The following is a 21,871-nucleotide window of genomic DNA, read 5'->3' as shown; positions in this document are numbered from 1 at the left end:
TTTGCTGTTTGGGTACCTTAAGTTCAAAGGTAGAAGGATTCTGAAGATTTTTGCTTCACTTCTCACTTGACTTGGTATGCAAAATGGCATTGAGGTCATCAAAAAATATTTAGAGAACCCGTGGGTTTGGGGATCTTTGAGGGTCAGAAGACAACTACAATAAAGATGAAAAGTAAATTTATTACATATAGCTTATCCCATTTCCTTTTCTCCTTTTTCAAAGAGGATGACTTTCTATAAATGCTATATCTGTAAAAATATAAAATGGGACTTAGAAAGTCACTATGTCTTCAGCTTTTGAGAATTGAATTTAATCCATCTAAACAGCCTAGAACGTGGCCTGACGCAAGTAGTACTCACCAAATGTTTGCTGTCATTGTTTTTATTATACTCACTGTTAATTATTATCACTATAGAACTTGTTTCCAAAGCAAGTTCTATGGAACATAAATATTCTGAAAGATGTAAATAGATGGCTCATGAAAAGTAGCTGTCAGATACATTTGGAAAAACAGAGTTAAACGGGTTTCTTTACTACAGGATTTCTCAGAGCATTTGTAATGCAAAAGTAATGCATTGAATCACCAATAATACGCAGACAGAGCTCCCGGTATGTATATATGTATATGCGTATGCGCTCAGGTAGGCAGGTTCCTTGGCCTAGGGAAGCTTGAGAAGTGTATGCGAATGATACTTTTATTTCCTTCTAAAAACTTACAGTTCCCTAGCTCAGGGTAGTCATTTTGTCCTGTCTGTACATAAATCCAGCAGTGATAAAGTTGCATTTGTTTTCCAGGGTTCCTCCCCATAGACTTTGCAGACAGTAGCGAGAGCACCAAGTAGGCAACATGACTTTTCCTGCAGCTGGGAGGCTGCTGCCCTTGGATGCACACATGTTCTTTTCTTGTGACTGGGCACCGTTCTTTGTCTTCATCATGTTTTGGAAGGCGTCCCACAGCCTCAAGTCCATAAGGTTGAGAACCACCTTGGATTCCAAAGGTGAAAGGCCCTTACTCACATTTTCAAAACAAGTTCTTAACCTAGACAAAGAGAGGAGCAGCTTCTGTTTGAAGCTTTCCAGTCCAAGTCTATGTCACCATTTCAATAAAGGAAAAGACACCAACTCTTTGGATTGGTTCAGCTGGGCTGGGAGCCCAGTGATAAGAGGTCAGTGGTGTGAGTTACTATGGTAATTGAGTAGTATCAGCAATAGTTTGGCTCTCATGAGCCTTAAAGCACATAATAATAGGCAAACAACAGTGGTTAAAGCAAGCAGGTAGGATTACTATGTTCTTTTGTCAGAAGTATATAATGTCTTATAGTCAGTTTTAAAGACTTCTCAACCCCCAAATCCACCCTCCCGTCACCTGCTGAGTAATTTTGTATGCTTAATCTCCTGCCCTGAACTCCGAGTTCTCTGCTAATTTGAGGCAAATGGGTGTTTCTGACATTAAATAGGGCAGCAAGGAAGCTCTGACCTAGAAAACCTGCATTCTGTGGCTCTGAGAAAAATATTCTTTCAACAATTTTGTTAAGACTCTTTTGAATGATGAGAGAAAGGGAGAAAAAAATAGCTTTCGCTGAGATGGAAGGTTGCAGCCTCCCGAGGAAGGTTTTTTTTTTTTTCCCCAGAACAAGAAAAAAGGAAAGAAAGAAGAAAGAAAGAGAAACTTGCAGAGCATCCCCGCTCCCAACTTCCCCCATAAAACTTGTCACATCGCATTGCCATCCGCTACCCCAACAATAATCACTCCGTGCCTATTGCTAATTGCAAGCACAGCTGAGGCCCAGCGGGGGGCCCTTGCACAGTCTCAGGCCTTTATACGAGGCTCAATCTGTTGTATGGCACTTGTTCACACACAAAAAAACTACCAGCAAAGGCAGAAAGAGGCAGAGTCACAGGTTTCTTGTAATCCCTCTGCCTCCCCGCTGACAGCCCAGCCCTAGAAGCATTCCTGGTTTTGTCCTCCTCTTTACAAAATCTGAAGTGACCTTAAGCTACGAGCATGTCAGCTTTTGAATGTCGAGTTGCCGGCTTCTTCAGGTGCATTAAGGAGCAAGGGGGGCTACATCTGGCTGCTGCGTGTCTGTTTGCAGCACCCCTGGGGCGAGCTGTGGCTTCCTGTAACATGTAAAATATGAGTGTGAACTCAGGGTTCATGGCAAGGAACAGGAGGTCAGGCCTCCATTCAGTTCTAAGTAAAGAAACTGGGGGTTTGCAGATGTTTTTCTCTATGTGTAATGACACCACCCCCTCCCCAGCCACCGAGCCACCGAGCGCCGTTTTTTGATAAAATGTGCCACAATCAGTGTGCTACTTGCAGATTTATTCATATCAATTTTTGCAATTTATATATTCAGAGACAAGATTGCTATTTTGGCAACTTTATGTTGGATGTCATACGTTTGTGTCTAGAGAAAGAGGGAAAGACAGAAGTATGGGGTGGGAAGGATGGGCAGAGAAAGAAAGGAAATTAAGTCTGTCCCTGGGGCCACCGGCTGGGGTGTTGTCAAGGAGACAGAGCGTCACATGGGAGGGTTTGTGTCCCCCTGGTGCCCAGCGGTCACTTCCCGCCCTGCCTTGAAGCTGGGACATCTATTTCTTTGGGCCTACGTGAAGGACCATTAGTGGCTACTGGGAGTGTGACGGGAGACTGGGTTAGGGGGTGCAGAGACAGGGAATAGTTCCCCCCACTGGACAACACCTGGCCACTTGAAGAGAGGCCTTTGCCAGCTTCCCTGGAGATTAAGAACAGGGAGACCCAAGGAGATCTTTGGCGTGACCTCCATGTGGGCCGGGAGAGGACGGGGTTGGCACCAGCCCTTCCTTTCCTCCCTCTCCGATGAGTAGGGAGTTAATGGTTCTGCGAAATTCTTGCTCACAGATATTTCTGCTCCCAACCCAAAGCCTCACGCTGTATTTTCACGGAAGGAAGACATTGGTGGAGCGAATGTGGAGATTAATCCTCTGGGGCCTGGGGAATAAACGCTCCTCAGTAGGGCAGTGTTAATTGCCAAGCTTGGTGCAAAGATCATTTTGAGGCATTTAAGAAATACATGATTTTTATTAGTATAACTGTTCCACGTAGGAGTTATTTCTCAGCAAAGGGCAAAAGCTTTGCCTGCCTCGCATTATTAGCCTAATGCTACTTAATTGTTTCCTAAAATAAGGGCTTCCTGAACACACATTCCAAACCCTAGCAAGTCTGTTGTGGTGAGAGCGATTCTGGATGCGAACCTGCTGCCCTTTTGGGCAGTCGAGGTCTGAAAGCTGAGAGCTGCTTGAGCAGATCTGTGCTTGGAAAATTAGGGTAGGGGAGGCCTGTGGTACAGGCACAGGGGAGTCTCTCCGCAAACATACGCGGTGACATAGCACGCCATGTAAAATACACAGCTTTTTTGTTGTTGTGTGGACCCAGCCTTCCACTGAGGCTTCTCTTGTCCCATCTCTGGCCTTTGTTTAATTCTGTTTCACAGATTTAGAAATGCTTGCCCCATGGGATGTTTTAAACACACCCAGTAAATGAGCAAATACTACCAGATTTGTTCTTTGTTCTTCACTGTCTCAAAACTCGGCCTGGAGATACTGTCTCAGTCCCGGGATTAAGTGAAGTGCCCCCATTCAGCTGGCAAAGAATTTTCTTTTTCTCTTTTTCCTTTTGTAAAGCATCCTTGGGTGTCCCAGATCAGAGTATGTACACTGCCACGTATCTTGAGGATTTTAAGGAAAGTTTCCCTTTCAGTGTGGGAAGTGATATTTATTTCTCATCTTTTTTACAAACGATAGTACTTGTAAAAGCACATAGCATGATGTACTGTCATAGTCATGTGTAAGTGTACACTTCGGTAGTACTAAGTAGATTCACAACGTTGTTTAGCCAGTCTCCAGAACGCTTTTCATCTTGTAAAACTGAAACTCTGTGCCCCATTTCCTCATCCTCTGAGCACTTGGCAACCACAAGGCGACTTTATGTTCCAAGAATTTGTGCTAGATGGTTTGTGTAAGTGAAATCATACAGTATTTGTCTTTTCGCCATTGGTTTATTCCGCTTAGCCTAATAGCCGCAGGGTCATCTGTTGTAGCTTATGGCAGGATTTCCTTTATTTTTTAAGACAGAATACTATTCCATCATGTGCATATGAATAATTATCTGTATGTATATTCAAGTGTTTTGTTTTTCCCTTTGTCCACTGACAGACATTTGGGTTGCTTCCGTTTCTGAAGATGGGAATGCAAATATCTCTTTGAGAGTCTGCCCGGTGTTTTTGCAACTGTACCTGAAAGTAGAATTGCTAGACTACCCAGTTTTTTTTAACAAAATTTTAGCTCTTTATTATAAGCAGATACAACAGCAAACAAGTATTTCCAGTAATTACTATTAGGATTGTCCATATTTCTGTAATAGCACTTATTTCAGTTATGGAAATGGTGGCATAGCATATTTGCATTTGACTTGAGATAGGTTTTATAACAGAAAATCACATTAGTGCCTCTGCTTTCCCACTGTATACCTTCCTGGGTGTAAGTACGTATCCGTAAGTTGATATTTGGCTTGGTTTTCTCATTCAAATATGGTAAATTATTTCCAGCAATATCATGATTCTTAGGGGGAATACCCTTTCATAGGCCGTACCACTCCTCCAAGGTGCCCACCCACCTCAATGAGACGTGCAGTCAGGAATAATAAAAGTGGATTTTGTAACTTGTTGGGTTTTATGTAATCTGATTGAACCAGAAAAAGATTCATTAACACTCTGGCTAGGGGTAGCTTCTATAGCTTACTGAGGCTACCAGCAGGTTAACTTTAAAAATTTTTTTTTAAAAAAACACAGAGTGTCTAGAAAGAAACCCTTGTATAACCCATAAAAGCTAAGCTCTGGGTTAAATTCTGCTGCTCAATTGACTTTCAGAAAGGATCCCGGAGGGCTCTTACCTCTCCTAGGGTTTTCCCTGTGCAGATAATATTGATAGGACTTATTTGGATTAGAAGGCTGCAGTGCATTACGTTAGAAATTAATTCAGATTCATCATTTTCATCATTTGTTTGAAATGCTAAGAAATAACTTATTGTAGGTGAGTAGATATTTATGTAGATATTTCTCCACGTTTTAGATTTAGAGAGTTGTAATTTGGTCTTGAACAGATAGCTGCTTATTTTAATAAAAGAATGTTACAGTACTGTCTAGATCCTTTCCAAAGAAGTAAAAATAATATTGTATCCAAATGCTAAATTTCATATCCATGCTCCTCTAGAGGAAGCAAAAATTTTAAGCAGTAACAATTTAAGTCTTTTGTTTATTTGTTTTGCCCTAAGAGTATTTAGCCTCTTGAGAAGAGGCGAAAGGTCAAAGAGTAGCTGAATTCTCTCAGCACCAGGTTGTAGGTAGCTGTGTTCGCTGGAGCTTCGATTCAGCAAGATGTCAGGTTCCTCCATTGGCAAGTCCTTTGGGAGATGCAGTCCAGACATCAGCACACAAGCACCTTGAAGAGCCACAGCCCAGACCTTTGTTAAGACTTCAGTGAGATGGGTTATTCGGCATCCCAGGAATCGCAGATATTAAACAAGAAGCCACGCTCCGCTAGAAAGGACTTTTGAGACAGCCAGGAAGGTCATTCTGATGACCTGGTTCCTCGGATTCTGGAGTCTGCTTACGGCTTTGTGCTTTGTACTCCGTGTCCTGAAGTTGTGACTGGGAAATACCTATTTGTAAAAACAGGTATTTTGGAGGCTCAGTTCCTGACAGCAACACTCACGTCGGGCAGATGATCACAACATTCACCAGTGAGCCCATTGGGAGAGCATTCGAATGATTTGCCCTTTCAGAGAGTTTGGCCATTCTTGGGGAGCTCTCGCAAATCCCTGGAGGTTGCTAGGACCTGCGTGCCGTGCTTTAGTTCTTTGCCCACTTAGCATAGACAGCTCCAACATACCAGGGCTTCTTCCCTGAATCTTGGATTGGAACACAGAATACAACCAGACCCCTGGCGATCATTAGACCTACGTCACCCATGTGGCTGTGGGATTGTGGCTTAGGTTAATGGAGTTGCGGGTGCTTTGGTAGAAGTGTAAAGAAACCCTGAATGATGATTTTCTCAGGTTCTAAAATTACCCTGATTGTGAGGAAGAAATTGAAATCTCCAAATGTAAAATATTTCATTACAGTATTTCATTACAGCCATTTAAATAGGTTGTGGGAATTTGTGTTTTCTTCTAACTAGTAACACTCCACTTTTGTCACCACCAACCACGTGAAGAACTTAGTTGCCTGGTGTGGGCAAAGTATTATCTTCCAAACTGAGCCCTTGCCAGCACGTGGAATGTCAGTTATTTCTTCAGCAGACTCTCCAGGCAAGACGCTGAGCCTGTTTCTCTAATGTGTGGCTGTGTTGGGTTGGGGGAAGGGTGCTTTCCAGAGAGAAAGTAGAAGAAGTCCTGCAGCATTCGCTTTATCCCTTCAGCCCAAAGGCGCACATCGAGTATGAAGCAGTTAGCCAATGACCTGTGTGCTCAGACATCTTTAGATGAATGGCAGCTGCTCAGAAAATGTGCGATCCTGAATGGCTCACATCTGAGCCACGTGATTTCCTCTGTGTGAAGCCACCTGGGAGGGCGTAGCCCAGATAATAATGGCGAACACTCAGTATGAGCTCACTGCAGCAAGTTCATGGGAAGCAGAGTTAAAAGATAACTTTGTTTTGGTCCGCAAATGTCTGAAATCCATAGTGTTTTCACCCTATGTATTTTCCAGGTACATTTTTGCAGACCACCCTCAATCCCTCAATCTGTGCCTGGCACAGCTATAAGCACTCATTTAATCCCCCACAACAACCCTGAGTAGTCCGTATCTTTAATCCATTTACCAGATGAGGAAACTGAAGCACAGAGTGATTAAGGCATTTGTCAAGATTCAGACCCAGGAGTTCTGGATCAACGCATTCTCCTTAGCCACCAGGTTTTACCTTCTCTCAGACTCTGGAGGCCTTGCGCCATCTCTTAGCAGCTGCAAAACTTCTTTACTTCTCTGAGGCTCGATTTCTTCATCTGGAAAGTGAAACTATGAATGATAATAAAGATTCCACGTCTGTGCTGTTTAGCGTTTGCCCGTGGCTGCCCCGGAGCTTAGTCTTTTGCCTTCCTGGTATACATGAATTGAGCATGATAGTTTCCAAGCAAATACATATTTAGAAATGAACTTACAATAGAAGTCAACTTCTGGTGAATATTGGCTATCAGTTTGGCGGGGGGTGTATTGGACTTTTCATCAAAGAAAAGTATGTGAAAATCTGTGTTTGTGCATAGTGAGGTGTTGGTCATTAGGTCAAATACCGTAACTTTTCAAGGAGCTTATTTCAACGCCATTAAGCTAAGTATTACCTTCAGTTATAGGCATGTTTTCTTGAGTATATATGTGTGTGTTTTGCTAAAAGTGATGTAGTACAATTTGCATGATATACAAGGGAACTCCAAAAAGTTCATGGAAAATTGATTTAAAAGGAAAGTTTCTTTTGTTTTTGTTTCATTAAGATGTTTTAAGCAGCCACCACCTGCAGCACCAACATCCCATATGGGTTCCAGTTGAAGTCCCTCCTTAACGTGGGTTCCAGCACTTGGGCCATCTTCCACTGCCTCCCTAGGTGCATTAGCAGGAAGCTGGATCAGAACAGCCAGGGCTTAAAGTAGCACATGAATACGGAATGCCAGTGTAGAAAGCAGCATTTTAACCCATTGCACCACAACACTAGCCCTAAAAATTGTATTTTGATGCAAAAAAAATTGAAATCCATACATCATTTTTCATGATATACATTTTCCATTAACTTTTTTTTTTTTTTTGACAGACAGAGTGGACAGTGTGAGAGAGAGATAGAGAGAAAGGTCTTCCTTTTTGCCGTTGGTTCACCCTCCAATGGCCGCTGCGGTTGGCGCGCTGCGGCCGGCGCACCGCGCTGATCCGATGGCAGGAGCCAGGTGCTTCTCCTGGTCTCCCATGGGGTGCAGGGCCCAAGCACTTGGGCCATCCTCCACTGCACTCCCTGGCCATAGCAGAGAGCTGGCCTGGAAGAGGAGCAACCGGGACAGGATCGGTGCCCCGACCGGGACTAGAACCCGGTGTGCCAGTGCCGCAAAGTGGAGGATTAGCCTATTGAGCCGCGGCACCAGCCCCATTAACTTCTTGAAGACCCCTCATACTTCAGTAAAGTCTCTCTTTAAAGAAAAAGTCACACAGGAGAAACCATGTTTTTGGCTACACTGTTTCACTATTTTTACTAGATTTGTGACTTTGCCTAAAATTGTTTCCCTTATTGTGCCTCCTGATAACTTCTTTACTTTCACGACAGGTTAATTTTCCCCTTGCTATTAAAAGACTGCTATTTTGCTTTTCTTGTTCACTAGACGTTTGAAAATTTGTGATATATAGTTTTTCAGGACTGAAATTTTGATCAGTGTTACAACTTTTCTAAAACTCTGAAAAAATTCATCGTGTTGAAGGCAACTTTTCTAATTGTGTTTTTCCTTGAAGGCAAGTTGCCCACACTGAGAAGCTGATCTAGCTGAGTTACCAACCTAAACTAAACTAAGAGGAAGTAGGACTAAAGGAAAGAAGAAGATAGCAATTGTGGCTCAGAAATGGCATCCCTCATCCCTCTCCAACTTTTTCTGATCATTTCCCTTAAGAGTCTACAGTGGGCCGGCACCACGGCTCAATAGGCTAATCCTCCACCTGTGGCGCCAGCACACCAGGTTCTAGTCCCGGTCGGGGTGCCGGATTCTGTCCCGGTTGCCCCTCTTCCAGGCCAGCTCTCTGCTATGACCCGGGAGGGCAGTGGAGGATGGCCCAAGTCCTTGGGCCCTGCACCCGCGTGGGAAACCAGGAGAAGCCCCTGGCTCCTGGCTTCAGATCAGCGAGATGCGCCAGCCACAGCAGCCATTGGAGGGTGAACCAACGGAAAAGGAAGACCTTTCTCTTTGTCTCTCTCTCTCTCACTGTCCACTCTGCCTGTCAAAAAAAAAAAAAAGAGAGAGAGAGTCTACAGTGATTGCAGAGGGTACACAGCAGGGAGCAGGGAGCTTTGACCTAGAGATTAAGACACTTGCATCCCATGTTAGAGTACCTAGGTTTGCTTTCTGGCTCTGGCTCCTGACTCCAGCTTCCTGTAAACATAGACCCTTGGAGGCAGCAGTGATGGCTCAAGTAATTGGGACTCTTCACCTGTGTAAGAGACTTGGAGTTCTCGGCTCCAGTCCCAACCTAGCCATTTTAAGTTTTAGGGGGTGAACCACTGGGTGGAAATTCTCTCTTGCTCAAACTCTCGCTCTCTAATTAAAACTGGATGGGGGTGGGGAGAAGGAGCATGGTTATCTCTCATCTCTCAATTCTTTTAGGCTACTGAGTGACTTTCCATGGGAATGTCCCTGACTCCCCGCACTCTGTTTAGCAACCGTCTATGCTTATGAAACACTGAATCATCTCAACTTGGAGCCATGCCCAGGCCTGGGGGAAACAGGTTCAACAGCATGAACCTACCCACACACAGCCTCCTTCCATGGCTTTAGGCCTGGATGGGCATGCAGTCTAGATACCCAGAACTTGAGCTTCTGTATAACCAGGTCATTCTTTTTTTAAAGCTTTGAGTTGAATGCAAGCAGTTCATACAGATTTAGTGGCAAATGATAAACTCAAAACCTATCCTGCCACTTACTCGTTGTGTGAGCATGGGCTGCTTTTGTATCCTATCCATTGCCTTTTCTCTCATCTACAAAATCAGATTACTAGTAGTATTAATCTCCACATAGTACAATTCAGTGATTAAACTATATAGTATTTGTAATATGTTTTTGCACAGTGCCTGTATACCATAGGGGCTTGATGTTCAAAGAATATGTAGCTATTTTTATTTTTTGAACTCACAAATGTGCATGGGATTATCTATTAGGGATAGTGTATAAAATAATAATCACTTTGTTGAAAACAGTAGACTGTACAATCATACAGAAGGTCTGATCTGATGGGGTTTGCATAAGTTAAGGGGATAAATCACCTTTGTGATCAGAGAATGTGAAAATACTGGTGAATGGTTCTCTTTTTTGCTTATATTCCTTTTCATTGCCACTCACACATGACACATGGCTTGTTCTGAAAACAAAATGTACCATTAACAGTAGTATCTCTTTAGGATATCAAATTAACATCAAGATTTTGGGGTTGGAGGTTGGGAATTACAGTTAGTAAATGTGGAGGTCATGATGGCATGACTGCACTTGCAATTGCTGTAGCAATGCTCTAGATTGCTATTTAAGGATTATCCAAATCCAGGTCTATGTAGTTTAAAATGTGCTTTATATATCCAAGGTGATTTTATAGGTCTGGGAGATGACCTACCATGGAACGACTAGTAGGTGGAATTACATTGCTAAGAGGGTATTTGGCCTAGTGATTACTCTTTTTGTGGGGATGCCTGCATCCCACATTGGAGTTCCTAGATTCAAGTCCCAGCTCTGTTCCTGATTCCAGCTCTTGGCTGATGTGCATGTTTGGAAGCAGCAGGAAATGGCTCAAATCATTGGATCCCTGCCACATGCTTGGGAGACCTGGATTGAGTTTCCTATTCCTGGCTTTGGTCTGGTCCAGTCCTAGCTATTGTGGACATTTGGTGAGTGAGTGAGCCAGTGGATAATATTGAGCTCTCGCTCTTGCTCTCTCTCTCTCTCTCTCTGCTTTCCCCTCTTTCTCTCTCTTTCAAATTAATTTTTAAATTTTTAAAATAAAGAGCTAGTTCTATGTCTTCTAAGACTTGTGCATTAAATTCCAAAGAGATGCCAATAGAGACAGTTTCCTCCACTACCACTTGGCTTTCCTTGGTAACTTGATCTGCTTCCTCTCTTGTTCTTTTGGAGAGAGAGAAGGGGAGAGTGAGAGTGAGAGAAAGGGGGGGATAAAAGAAAAAAGAAAAGAAGATAGATGGGGGGGTGCAGCAGCAGTGGTATGGTTGCAGCAACAGAGGTGATGGTAGTGGTGATGATGGTGCAGGTGGCTAACAGCTGTTGAGCACTTGTTACGTGCCAAGTATTCTGATGGATGCTTTGCTAGCGTTATTTCATTTACTCACCCAAAAAAGCCTTTGAGATAGCCTCTGAAAGGTTGATTAATCCCCATTTTCTGGTCAAGAAACTGAGTCTGTGAGAATGTAAGGAAATTGCCGCAGGTCACAAACTCAGGTATGTCTTAGGGCCTGTGTTCCCAACCACTACATCGTGGACAGAGAGCAGAAGGAACTAAATGCCAAAGTTTTAGACCAGCCTTCTGGCTGCTTGGCAACAGAACCTCAGATCCTTTTGCGGATGCTAGAGAAGTCCTCAGCCCTCATCCCACTGCCCATAGCTGGGATGGGCGTCCTTTTGGGTCCCAAGTCCAAAATCTTCACAGAACTCTCTCCAAAGGGCATATTTTAAAAGAGCCCAGGCTACTGAGGATGTCATTTCTTTAATGCATCTTTAGGAGAAAAGGAAGTTTTAAATTAATAGACCTGAGTTGAAGAGATTGAGCCAAGCAATCCTGACTATACTTAAACACTGAGTGTACATATCGTCAGACCACAGTTCTTACTTCTACAGATTTAGAGTACATGTTCCCAAAAATGTAATGCCCAGGTGTTAGGAGAGCTCTGGAAATGGCATATCTGAACCAAAGAGAAAACAAAATGGGAGAACTTAAAATGTTTTATTAATTTCCTCTTTTGAAGAATCATAACAAATCTGCTGCATTTGCACCCGTCTCAAGTGAAGCAAACCTGATTAATCAGCTCAGTGAGCACCACGAGCAAGAGCAGGAACAACCCAGACAAGCTGTAACGTGCTGATCAATGTCTAAAGACAGCTTTCTGGGAGGGAAAAAGCCCTGGCGGGTGGCATTCGCCCAGTTCCATGGCATAGAATAAACCCACTATGGCCTGTTTCTATCGGTGTGACAGCCCTGAATGTATAGTTAGGAAGAGCTTTCCAAGGTCCACTCTCCTGCCCAGCTCACCTCTGTATCCCCATAGGGAGCAGCAATGGGAGACAATGAGCTAATCCACCCCAGGGGCTGTCCTGGAGAGCTGCCCCTCTGGACTCACTGTGTGACCTTGGGAAAGTCCTCCACCTCTCAGAGGCCCTTGCTTCCACCTCCACCAAGGAGGATGTGGAAGATCCCTCTCACCTCTCACACTTTAAAGTTCTAGAAGGCAGTGTCTCCTGCTGTCTCCGACATCCAAATGCCTTTAAGCGCCTTTCTGCAAAACCAAGTTAGTGCTGTGCTGCATCCAAGAGTGCCTCCAATTTCATCTACTGAGCATAAGGTTTGGAAAGGAGCGACTTACTCCCTTTTGCCTCTTTAAATGTGTAGCCAATGGGGCATCATACATTTTTTACACTTCTTTTGCTAGATGTGAGATCCAGGAGGAAAAGCATGGATGTTCCAGGGTTTTCTTGTTCTCCTGGGGTGGGAATCTGTATGTGATGCACTGATCCATCGCTGTATGCATTTCCTACCCAGCCCCCCTTCAGCAGCACAAGAAAAGTGTTGATAGCATTCCACCTTTTTATTTTTATTTTTATTTTTATTCACTATCCAAAATCCATTTACAAGTATGGGAAATGCTTACATATAATGGAGGGGGAGGTGCTTTTTTTTTTTTTTTTTTTTTCTGAAAGGTGGCACGTCTCTCAGCAGAGAGAAAAAGGCATGTTGCACAAGGCTTGCTGGCAGTGATAGAAGCCAGCGCCGGTTTGCCTGTTGTCACAGCCAAAGCAAAATGCCACCTCTGCCTAGAAGCCAGAGTGCCCCATTCCTCTTTTGTGTCCCTGAGATGTACCCATCCTGAGGCTCTGGGCTTCTGGGTTTGGCCAGGAGGGTACCAGGGTTGCTTGAAGGTCATCCTTCAACCCCCAAAGGCCAGTGGCAAGGGGTGGTTGCTCATGGATCTCAAGATAGGTTTTTGAGTCCCCAGATTGCAGATGAGATACAGCCAGTAAATATGGGATTCAAGGCCTGGGGTGAGCACAGAGGCTTCCCAGTTGCCAAGAATGAGGTAGAGCTGCAGAAATACCAGGGACCCTGGGATATTCCTGGCCCTGAACCCCTTGAGAACAAACCCAGATGCAGTGGCAGCAAAAGCTCCAGAATCCCAAGGCAGCAGGTGCCAAAAACACAACATTCCCCCCCACCAACAACCACTACCCAAAAAAAATAATAATTTTCAATAAAATGTTCTCACCCCTAGAGGGGAAAACCTGTCCATGCCTGAGGCGATTTGACCCCTACACATACCCTCCCTTCAGGGAGCGAAGTGCAAATCTCAAGGAAAAAAAAAAATCCCTACCCCCAACCCCGCCTGCTCCCTGGGGAGGGACAGAAGGTTCCTAAAACTGACAGTTTCGCCTCCCTGATCTTTAAAAGAGCAGAAGTTGGCTGTGAGGCTGCAGTGCTGCCTCGACTAGGGTAGTGTGGTCTCTGTTGCGGCTGGGCTCCAAGGAGAGCCACAGTTGGCTCTGCTGGGGAAGGAGCCTCAAAATGAGAGATTGCAAAGGAGGGCTTCTGCACGCCATGGCTGAGACTGTGTCGTTTCTTGCAAGGTGGAACTTGGCAGTTCTACCTTGCAAGTAAAAACCCAAATTAATTTTTTTATAAGAAATTAAGTCAGAAACAAGGCTTCGGAAAAACTGTGAGTGTTAGGCATAAACTGATTTTGGATGATCTTTAGGTGAGAAAGGGTGGAGTCACCATCAGAAACATGTTTTTATTTATGCTTTTCAAATCCCCACTGGTGTGCTATGTGTGTGTGCGCGCGTGTGTGCATGTGTGCGTGTGTGTATTGGTTAGCATGAGAGGATGGATCATTTCAATTCTCTAACCACTCTTTTTTTTTTTGGCATCTTTTCTGTGCACAGTTCATATAGAGGCCCTATAAATAAATATATAGGTCCATCCACACCTTTTCATTTTATTTGTAAATTGTTTGGTATACGTGGCAGAGCGTAATGAAACCTGGTGAAGTTTAAAAGATTAGATTTTTTTTTCATACTGACACTTCATAACACTGTTCATATGTCTCCGAGTGAGATTTATGAATATATGAGCAGTACTGAAAAATTATACTGCACCAGAGACTTCCTGCACCACAGGGGTGGCAGTCTACAGTGACACAGCTTCAAGCATTTTTCACAGACAAGAAGCAAATTTTAACCCCCTTAAGGGAAAGTATGATTTCAACAGCTTGAAATGAGCTCATTTGTAGATGTTTTTTTTTTCTCTCATCGCCGATAATTTTTTGGTGTTAAGATTAAAACAGATTGCACAGCCAACGTAAGGACACATGCGCTGCCCGAAGACGTTTGGCCATTAAAGAAAAACCTGTACTCCCTGTCTTTATCAGGAATGTCCCCAGTGGGTAAATGAAGGTAAACTTCCCCCTAAATTCCTAAGGCTTCAACCTGATTCCCAGAACTGTGTTTAGTGGACCAGGTCTGGAGCTCTCATGAGGTAAGTGGCTTGGGACATCATTTACATTGATGGAAAAGCCCCCATCTCCCTGGGCACCAGAGACAATGGTGTTAGGAAATCAGCACTATGTTGAATGTCAAATTCAAGAGTAGATAACCAACTACAAGAAATAATCAGAAGAGCAAGAGATGGTCTCCATGGATTGACTGGGTGCGAAATGATCTAGCGGACAAGGTCTCTGTTAGATTTAAAGTCCAAACGGATCTCTTTTAGACTAATGCAGTCCCTGAGATTGTGCGTGCGTTAATGTCCCTGATCTCTGTGCCCTCCAGTTCTCTTTAACTGCTTTGTGTCCTCTCGCAACGCAGAAGGCCTCTTCCCTCTCTGCCCTACTAACGCTCCATGATGTGTTGGCTGGAGAACTTTTGTCTCTTTTTTCAGCAATGGTACAACAGCTCCATGAACGTGATCTGCACCTGGTTGACGGATCGGATGGACTTACAGCTTCACATTTATCAGTTGAAAACACTAATTAGGATGGTGAAGGTAAAAGAAAATAGAATTATTATTCTGTGCAAATAGCTTTCTGAAAGGCATTTCATTGGCAAGCTGCAGAACTTCCTGAACATAAATATTGGTTTGTGTATCAAATAAGATGATCTCTAAAAGAGTATCTCATACAAGAAAACCTATGAAATCATTTCGCGATGCATGGTAAATTTATTACTCCAGCATCAAAGGAAAATTTAATGAAAAGCAAATGGGTACCATGATCTGGGTTGGAAACATACCTCATGTATTTGTTGTGCAAAAAAGCCACAGAGGCCATCACACCCCTTGCATTAGACACTGAGAAGCTGGCTTTTGGTGCCGTGATTCTCATCACATCAGCTACCATTTTCACATATGGCTTCATTAAATCAAATTCTGCCACCATTAATTTCATAGAAATATTTACCTCCAGCTATTTCTAAGTGTGTCCTGTGATCATTATCAGGATGCAAGTCTATATTGTCCTCATGGTTGATTGAAGTATTTGCTCTCACAATGTGTGTATACAATCAAAGGATCACAAAGGTGACATAACATACCCTGAAAGTACCTTTTTTCCCTGTGCTTGTGTGTGTGCCTTGGACTCACGATAATTATTGCAGTGTGAAATCTGAGTGGTTTACATGAAATAATAAGATCACAGAAGGGGGTAAATACGTTTTTGATCATTTCAGTTTCCGTTTGATGCTTCACCGTAGAGGATTTTAAAACATTTCTGGGCAAAAAAAAAAAAAAAAAAAAAAAAAAAAATCTCAGTGCGGGCACAAAGCCTCCTTTAAAATATCTTAATAAACAGAGCTGAATTGCTACTTCTTAGCACTTTGCCAAAAGTCTCCCCCACACCCACCCCAGCCACCCCTCCACCCACTCTGATTTAGTTTCTCTTGGATTAGCACTGTTTCTCTCAAGGTGCTCCTCTACCCCGGTGCTAACTTAAAACCAATTACTGTTCCGTCGTGTGTAATTAAGGAGAATTATTATCATCTGCATTTGATCTCACAATACGTCTGCCCAGGGAGGGTTACAGACAGCAGCCTGCTGCAGCTCTCAAAAAGGAAACATATGTACTCAAACTAGGGGCTCCATGGAATTTTCAGGATTTTTTTTTACTTTGATTCCTCAAGCAAGCTCACTAGCCATGGCCTGACAACTTGAATCCCACTTTTCTGGGTAGGCATACGTTTTGGGGGAAATTCTCTGTTTGATCCTTACTGGGAAGACACGAAAAGAAGAGATAATTTTAATACTTCCAAATTATCTTCTCATTACTGCTATTTCCAGATCTATGTTGTGAATTAGCATTACTTTTTTTTTAACAAAAAAGTCAGCGAGACGATTTAATCTTAGGCTTCTGCCAAGAGCGGGGGCGGGGGGGGGGGGGGACGAAAATGAAAAAAAAAAAAAAAACCACAAATGTGAACCACAAAGAGAGGACACAAAAATGTCACTTCCAAGTGAACCCCTTCACTTTTACTAAAAGCCAGCCCAGCCGAATCAACAGCACAACACAGAAGAATGAAGCAGAATTCAGCTCCTCTTTACCAACAACTTAACTCAGAAGCCTCCTTTTCCACGGCACATTTCCAGAGATAATTGGCATTTATTCGTTCATTATTCAGCCAGCATTTGTTCATCCACCCAACACAGAGAAAATATTAGGTGATCCCCTCTACTTATTTGTGACCAAGTAGCAGATTCAAAAATGACCAGATATGGTCCCCGCCCTAGGACTCGGAGAGTCTCGTGGGGACACACACTGCTCTGGAATTTAAATGAAGGGGAGAATTCTCCAGTACTTGTTACCACTCTTTGTGCCATCATATTCCAGCAATGATTACCTAATTCTAAGAGGCAACAGAATCAGTAATTGAAAAGCATACAAAAATGCAGGTTAGTCGTCCAGACTGTGATCTCTGCTATGCCTAGTATTTACCCAGCCCCTTCCCTTTCCCTGTCCAGGTGACACCGGTTCAGGTAGCCTCGTAGTGTCTTCCTCCTCCTTGGAGAGGCTTCAGCTAGACCCCTGATTTGGGCTGAGCTTACAATTCAGTGTCTAAACCAGGTTACTTTGAAGAGGGAAAGGAGGCTTTGTGAATAACCGTGTGGGTGGGGGGGACAGACAGCATAAACTGGGGAGAGTGGACATGTGGTCATCCCATCCACAGTCTTACATGCCGGATCATCACTAATCAGACTGCATTCGGCACTTAAGGCTACTGTCATTATAACATGCAGCCTTCGCAAGGAGCTGACCTGTGATTGTTAACACTATGACTGCATTTGGTGCATTATTAGAAACAAATAAAAGGGGGACTGGCATGAAAGTATGTTACTATTCCCTCTCTTGCTCCGTTAGCAAATTTCTCCTATCAGTAAGAGAAACAGCAGAAGCAATAGCTGAAATGATATGCAGTGTGATGAGAAGAGTTGTAGATAGAGACCTTTGTATAAAAAAAAAAAAAAGAACTAGGAAGTAGACAACAGCCAGATGCTTCTGGTCATGTTCAATTAACACAAAGGGATTTCTAGAAAAACAGTCCTTGGGATACCTACGGAAATCTGAGAGAAATCGCCCGAAGGAACAAAGAAAGAACTTGTGGTATAGTAATACCAAACCATTGTTCTTGAAAAAGAGCCAAATTTCTTCCCTGAGAGCATGAAGTTGTGAACGGAATAGATACAGTTCTTTCCCAAGGAGATGAGAAATGAGTCACATGCCTGCAACATATTGATGAGGCATTAGCGCAACATCTTTCCCATAATTGTTGCTGCCCGTAATGGGTCTCATATACCAACATACATATGTCTATCTTGTGCATGAGATGGGGGGGATGTGGCTCATGCAATTAACGAGATGCAAAAATACTAAAGGCCAGACTGTAATAGAAATCACAAAATACCATCATCACTTGATCCATTATTTATAAATTATAGCCCCTTTCACTGTCTATCATTTTATATTATACTAACCTAAGTGAGAAAAAACAGACCCCCCAAAAAAAGGAACCAAAACAATTATGGAACATTTCCCTTTGTGGAACTGAATAAACACAAGCTTATGTTCTTTGCTTTGTCTCATCTAATACAGTTTATCCTGTCACGATTTCTCATTTTCTGTCATTCAATGAATCTCGGCTTTTAGTACAAGTGAAATCTGAGCATGGTGGCTAACGTGTCACAATGCATGGCGTGTGACACTCTGCCGCGAGACCGAGCTCTTACGCCCTCACCTGCTTTGTGTCCCTTCTCTCCCTGCATGGACACGAGAACTCCCTTACCACTGCCATCTTTTCCGTCCTTAGAAAACCTATAGAGACTTCCGATTGCAAGGGGTCCTGGACTCCACCTTAAACAGCAAGACCTATGAAACTATCCGGAACCGTCTCACTGTGGAGGAAGCCACCGCATCAGTGAGCGAGGGCGGAGGCCTGCAGGGGATCAGCATGAAGGACAGCGATGAGGAAGACGAAGAAGACGATTAGCCCATCGGTCCCACAGTCCACGAGAATAGAGTCCTGTAATCGATGCATGTCCTTAGTCTGTTAGCTAACCCCATTAGGGAATTTTCTGTCAACTCTCATGACCATGAAGCAGTCACCAATACAATTGTCATCTTAGCTATGTGGTCCCAAGAGTAGCCAATGACCTTTGACTCCCTGAGTTCCTGATTCTGTGTCTCTATGTTTACAAGCAATATGAAGCACCATTCTTTAAATACTGTTCCATAGGCCAGCTGCTAGGTGTGTCCCTGTTATCAGCAGTTGAAGCTTCATTCATATGCCGCGTGTGCGCTGATGGTCAGTGGATCTGAGGATGAGGACACCAAGCACTTCTTTGCTTCCCATCTGTGGATGACAGTTATTTAAATGAGTACATAAGTAAAGTCATTAAGGCACACAGATTTGCTTTGTGTTTTGAAAAAAAAAAAAAAAAGGCAAGGCTCTGGCAGCAAACTTTTAGTTCTTTCTGTCCCCTTAAAACTAAAAAATGGACCCCTCGTGTCCTTGTTAATCTATCCTTTGACTTATCTATTTAGTTAGCCACGAAGACTATGTACCAGTGGATTGGTTCTCCTAATTGCCACGGGAAGGGAGCGATCCTATCGTGGCCTAACATCAAGCACAGTTCTGAGCAACTGTCTTCTGTCAAAGTTTACCCTATTTAATGTTTCATTTTGCTTTTATGTTTCAATAACTGTGTATGTAAAAAAATGAAATATTTAAATTACAATCCTAGACTATAAATGTGTTTATAATTAAGATACGGATATTTCCTTGAGTAGACTGTAACCACAATTTAAATTATTTTGGTCCACACTGTTTTTTATATCTGTCATGTACATTGCATTTTGATCTGTCACTGCACGACCCTGGGGTCAGATGCAGAGCTAGTTCTTTTCCGTGTAAAGTCGTGGATCCATCTTGCTTTTGCCTTATATAAAGCCTACAGTTATGAAAGTGTGGAAAACTGTGGCTCCTCAATAAACAACAGTTCAAATGTCCTAAGAATACCCGTCTGAGTCTGTTTTCTTCTGTCTCCTTCAAAAGCCAGAACTGAAATACAGAAGCCAGAAGAGGTAGGAGAATGGAGGGCTGGGTGGGGGGCATTGTCTGGGAGGGTTCTTTGAGCTGTCGGAGCGGTCGCTGTCAAACACGGATGGGGTCTGCCTGAAATTCCCTGAATTCCGACTTCACTCATTCAGAATCTGTGGGCATTTGGACATGTTGGGCAGATTATGCTTGCCTTATAGGATAAATAAGGGTTTGCTAAGCAAGTGAGTAGTGTAAACGAGAGAAATGTTTCTCCTGTACGAAGAGAAGGCCAACAAACTGTTTTTAAGCACCACTTTAACAGCAGTGTTTGCATTCAAACAAAGTGTGTGCCAATTATATATGATTCTTATATATTTGTTAAAGCATTTTACAAGATTCTCTAAGCTATGGAGGACTCCGCTCCGTCCCCAGTCACTGTTGGCTGGGTAATCACCTAGGCTTATAAGAAATAGGACATCTTGCAGCCTCACCTGCTTTGTGTGTATCTCTCAGTAACCCATGGTGACCTTCCTTTGGTGCTGCCGGAGACTACTTTTCCAACAGAACCCAGGAAAATGGTCACCAGTTGTCAAAAAAAAAAAAAATCCACCCCTCTAGAGAGTGTGTCCCACTGGGTTTAATCCTGGAGTTGCAAGTGCAACTCAACAGTGTTTAGTGAGTTTAAAGCAGAACTACCATTTATTAAGCAACTATTTTATGCTAGGTGTTCTGTCTGTATTTCCTCATTTAAATCTCACACAACCGTAAGCAGAGAAGATTGTTGTTATCGCCATCGTAAATGAAGAAATTAGGGTCAAAGTTTAAGCTAACTTGCCCAGTGGTCACCAGCCCCATGCAGAAGCATTAACCCAGAGATACCAGCACAGAGCTAGTAACACAACTGGTGGGGCTAAATCATTCAGGTAAGACAATTATGTTGTTTCATAGCACAGAGTTAAATCAGAGTGGCAACGTCAGGATCTTTAAAAAATATTTTTGGTATATTTTTGAATTGCAAAATGAAAGCATATTTCTTGCAATGATTACAGTCTATTAAATAATATGCAAAGTGGAGAGGGAGCATCTGCCCAGTGTCTAAGAGTTGAGGGAAGAAGGAAAACATTCAGGAGCCTTGGAGGAGACAGAGTGATGGAGATAGATAGGAAACCAGAGGGCTGGATCCTAGAGGCATAAAGAGAACCAAGTGAGAAAAGACTGTATCTGCAAAATGAACTTCAAAAAATAAATCCCTTCCGAAAGAGAAGTCACCACTGCCTCCCACTGAGCATCCTGTTAAACAGCATCCCCTGGTGTGGCAGCTCTTAATGAAGGAAGGAAATGAATCAGAAGAGCTCAGAGAGAATGAAGCGCTGACCAGGGTCAGACCCCCACTTAGCCTTGCCCCAAGTGCAAAGCTGGGATGACTGTTGTTGGTATCTGGAGCTTTCTGTTTTCCTTTTTAATGCCTTTGAATTGAAATATAATGTACTTTCAGAAAAGTATGCGAAGCCTAAGCTCAGCTCAATCAGCTCAGTGACTGATCAAAAAGTGAACCTACTTGTGGGACAGCTACAGATCAAGAAACAAAAGGTCCACAGGGACAGCACTGTGACAGAGCAGGTAAAGCCACCACTTGTGACACTGGCATCCCTTATGGGGGCCAGTTCAAACACTGGCTGCTCTACTTCCCATCCCACCCCCAGCTAATCCACCTGGGTAAAGCAGTGGACAGAGGTTCAACTCCTTGGGCCCCTGCACCCACGTGGAAGACCTGGATGAATCTCCTGTCTCCTGGGTTTGGCCTGGCCCAGCCCTGGCTAGTGGGGCTATTTGCAGAGTAAATCATCAGATGGAAGATCTCTGTCTCTCTTCCTCTCTCTCTGTTTCAAATAAATAAGTAAATCTTAAAAAAGAAAGAAACAGAAGTTCCTGAGCAGACCCAGTGTGTTCCTTGCCCAAGCCCCTTCCCAACTTCCACACTCACCCTGCTCACCAAAAATAACCAATACCTTGATTTCTCTTTTTTAATACACTTTAAAAAATTATTGTCATTTTTTTAAAGGAAGAGAGAGAGAAAAGAGCTCTATTACCCACTGGTTCACTCCCCAGATGCCTGCAACAGCTAGGGCTGGGCCTCGTCAAATCGAGGAGGAAGGAATGCAATCCTTGTCTCCAACATGAGTGGCAGGGATCCAAGGACTTGATCCGCCACCTGATGTGTCCCAGCATGCCTGTTAGCAGGAAGCTGAATTACAAGCAGGGTAGCCAGCTCTTGAACCAGGTGCTTTAATACTAGATGCAGGCAT

The 21,871-nt window shown here is 43.4% G+C and overlaps 1 protein-coding gene across 8 annotated transcripts in view; it reads left to right on the top strand.

The window, feature by feature from the left end:
• CADPS (calcium dependent secretion activator) overlaps positions 1–19,257 on the top strand; it is a 506,306-nt gene extending 487,049 nt beyond the window's left edge. For all 8 annotated transcript variants that reach the window (XM_062200191.1, XM_062200192.1, XM_062200188.1 and 5 more), the window contains 2 exons: positions 14,923–15,027; positions 18,336–19,257. In XM_062200191.1, coding sequence (XP_062056175.1) covers positions 14,923–15,027; positions 18,336–18,515 — 285 coding nt within the window. In that variant the 3' untranslated portion in view covers positions 18,516–19,257. The remainder of the gene's footprint in view (positions 1–14,922; positions 15,028–18,335) is intronic.
• The last annotated feature ends 2,614 nt before the right edge of the window (positions 19,258–21,871 follow it).

Source organism: Lepus europaeus, chromosome 9 (genome assembly GCF_033115175.1).
Source record: "Lepus europaeus isolate LE1 chromosome 9, mLepTim1.pri, whole genome shotgun sequence".
Taxonomy (NCBI): domain Eukaryota; kingdom Metazoa; phylum Chordata; class Mammalia; order Lagomorpha; family Leporidae; genus Lepus; species Lepus europaeus.
This window is presented reverse-complemented; position numbering and strand designations above follow the sequence as displayed.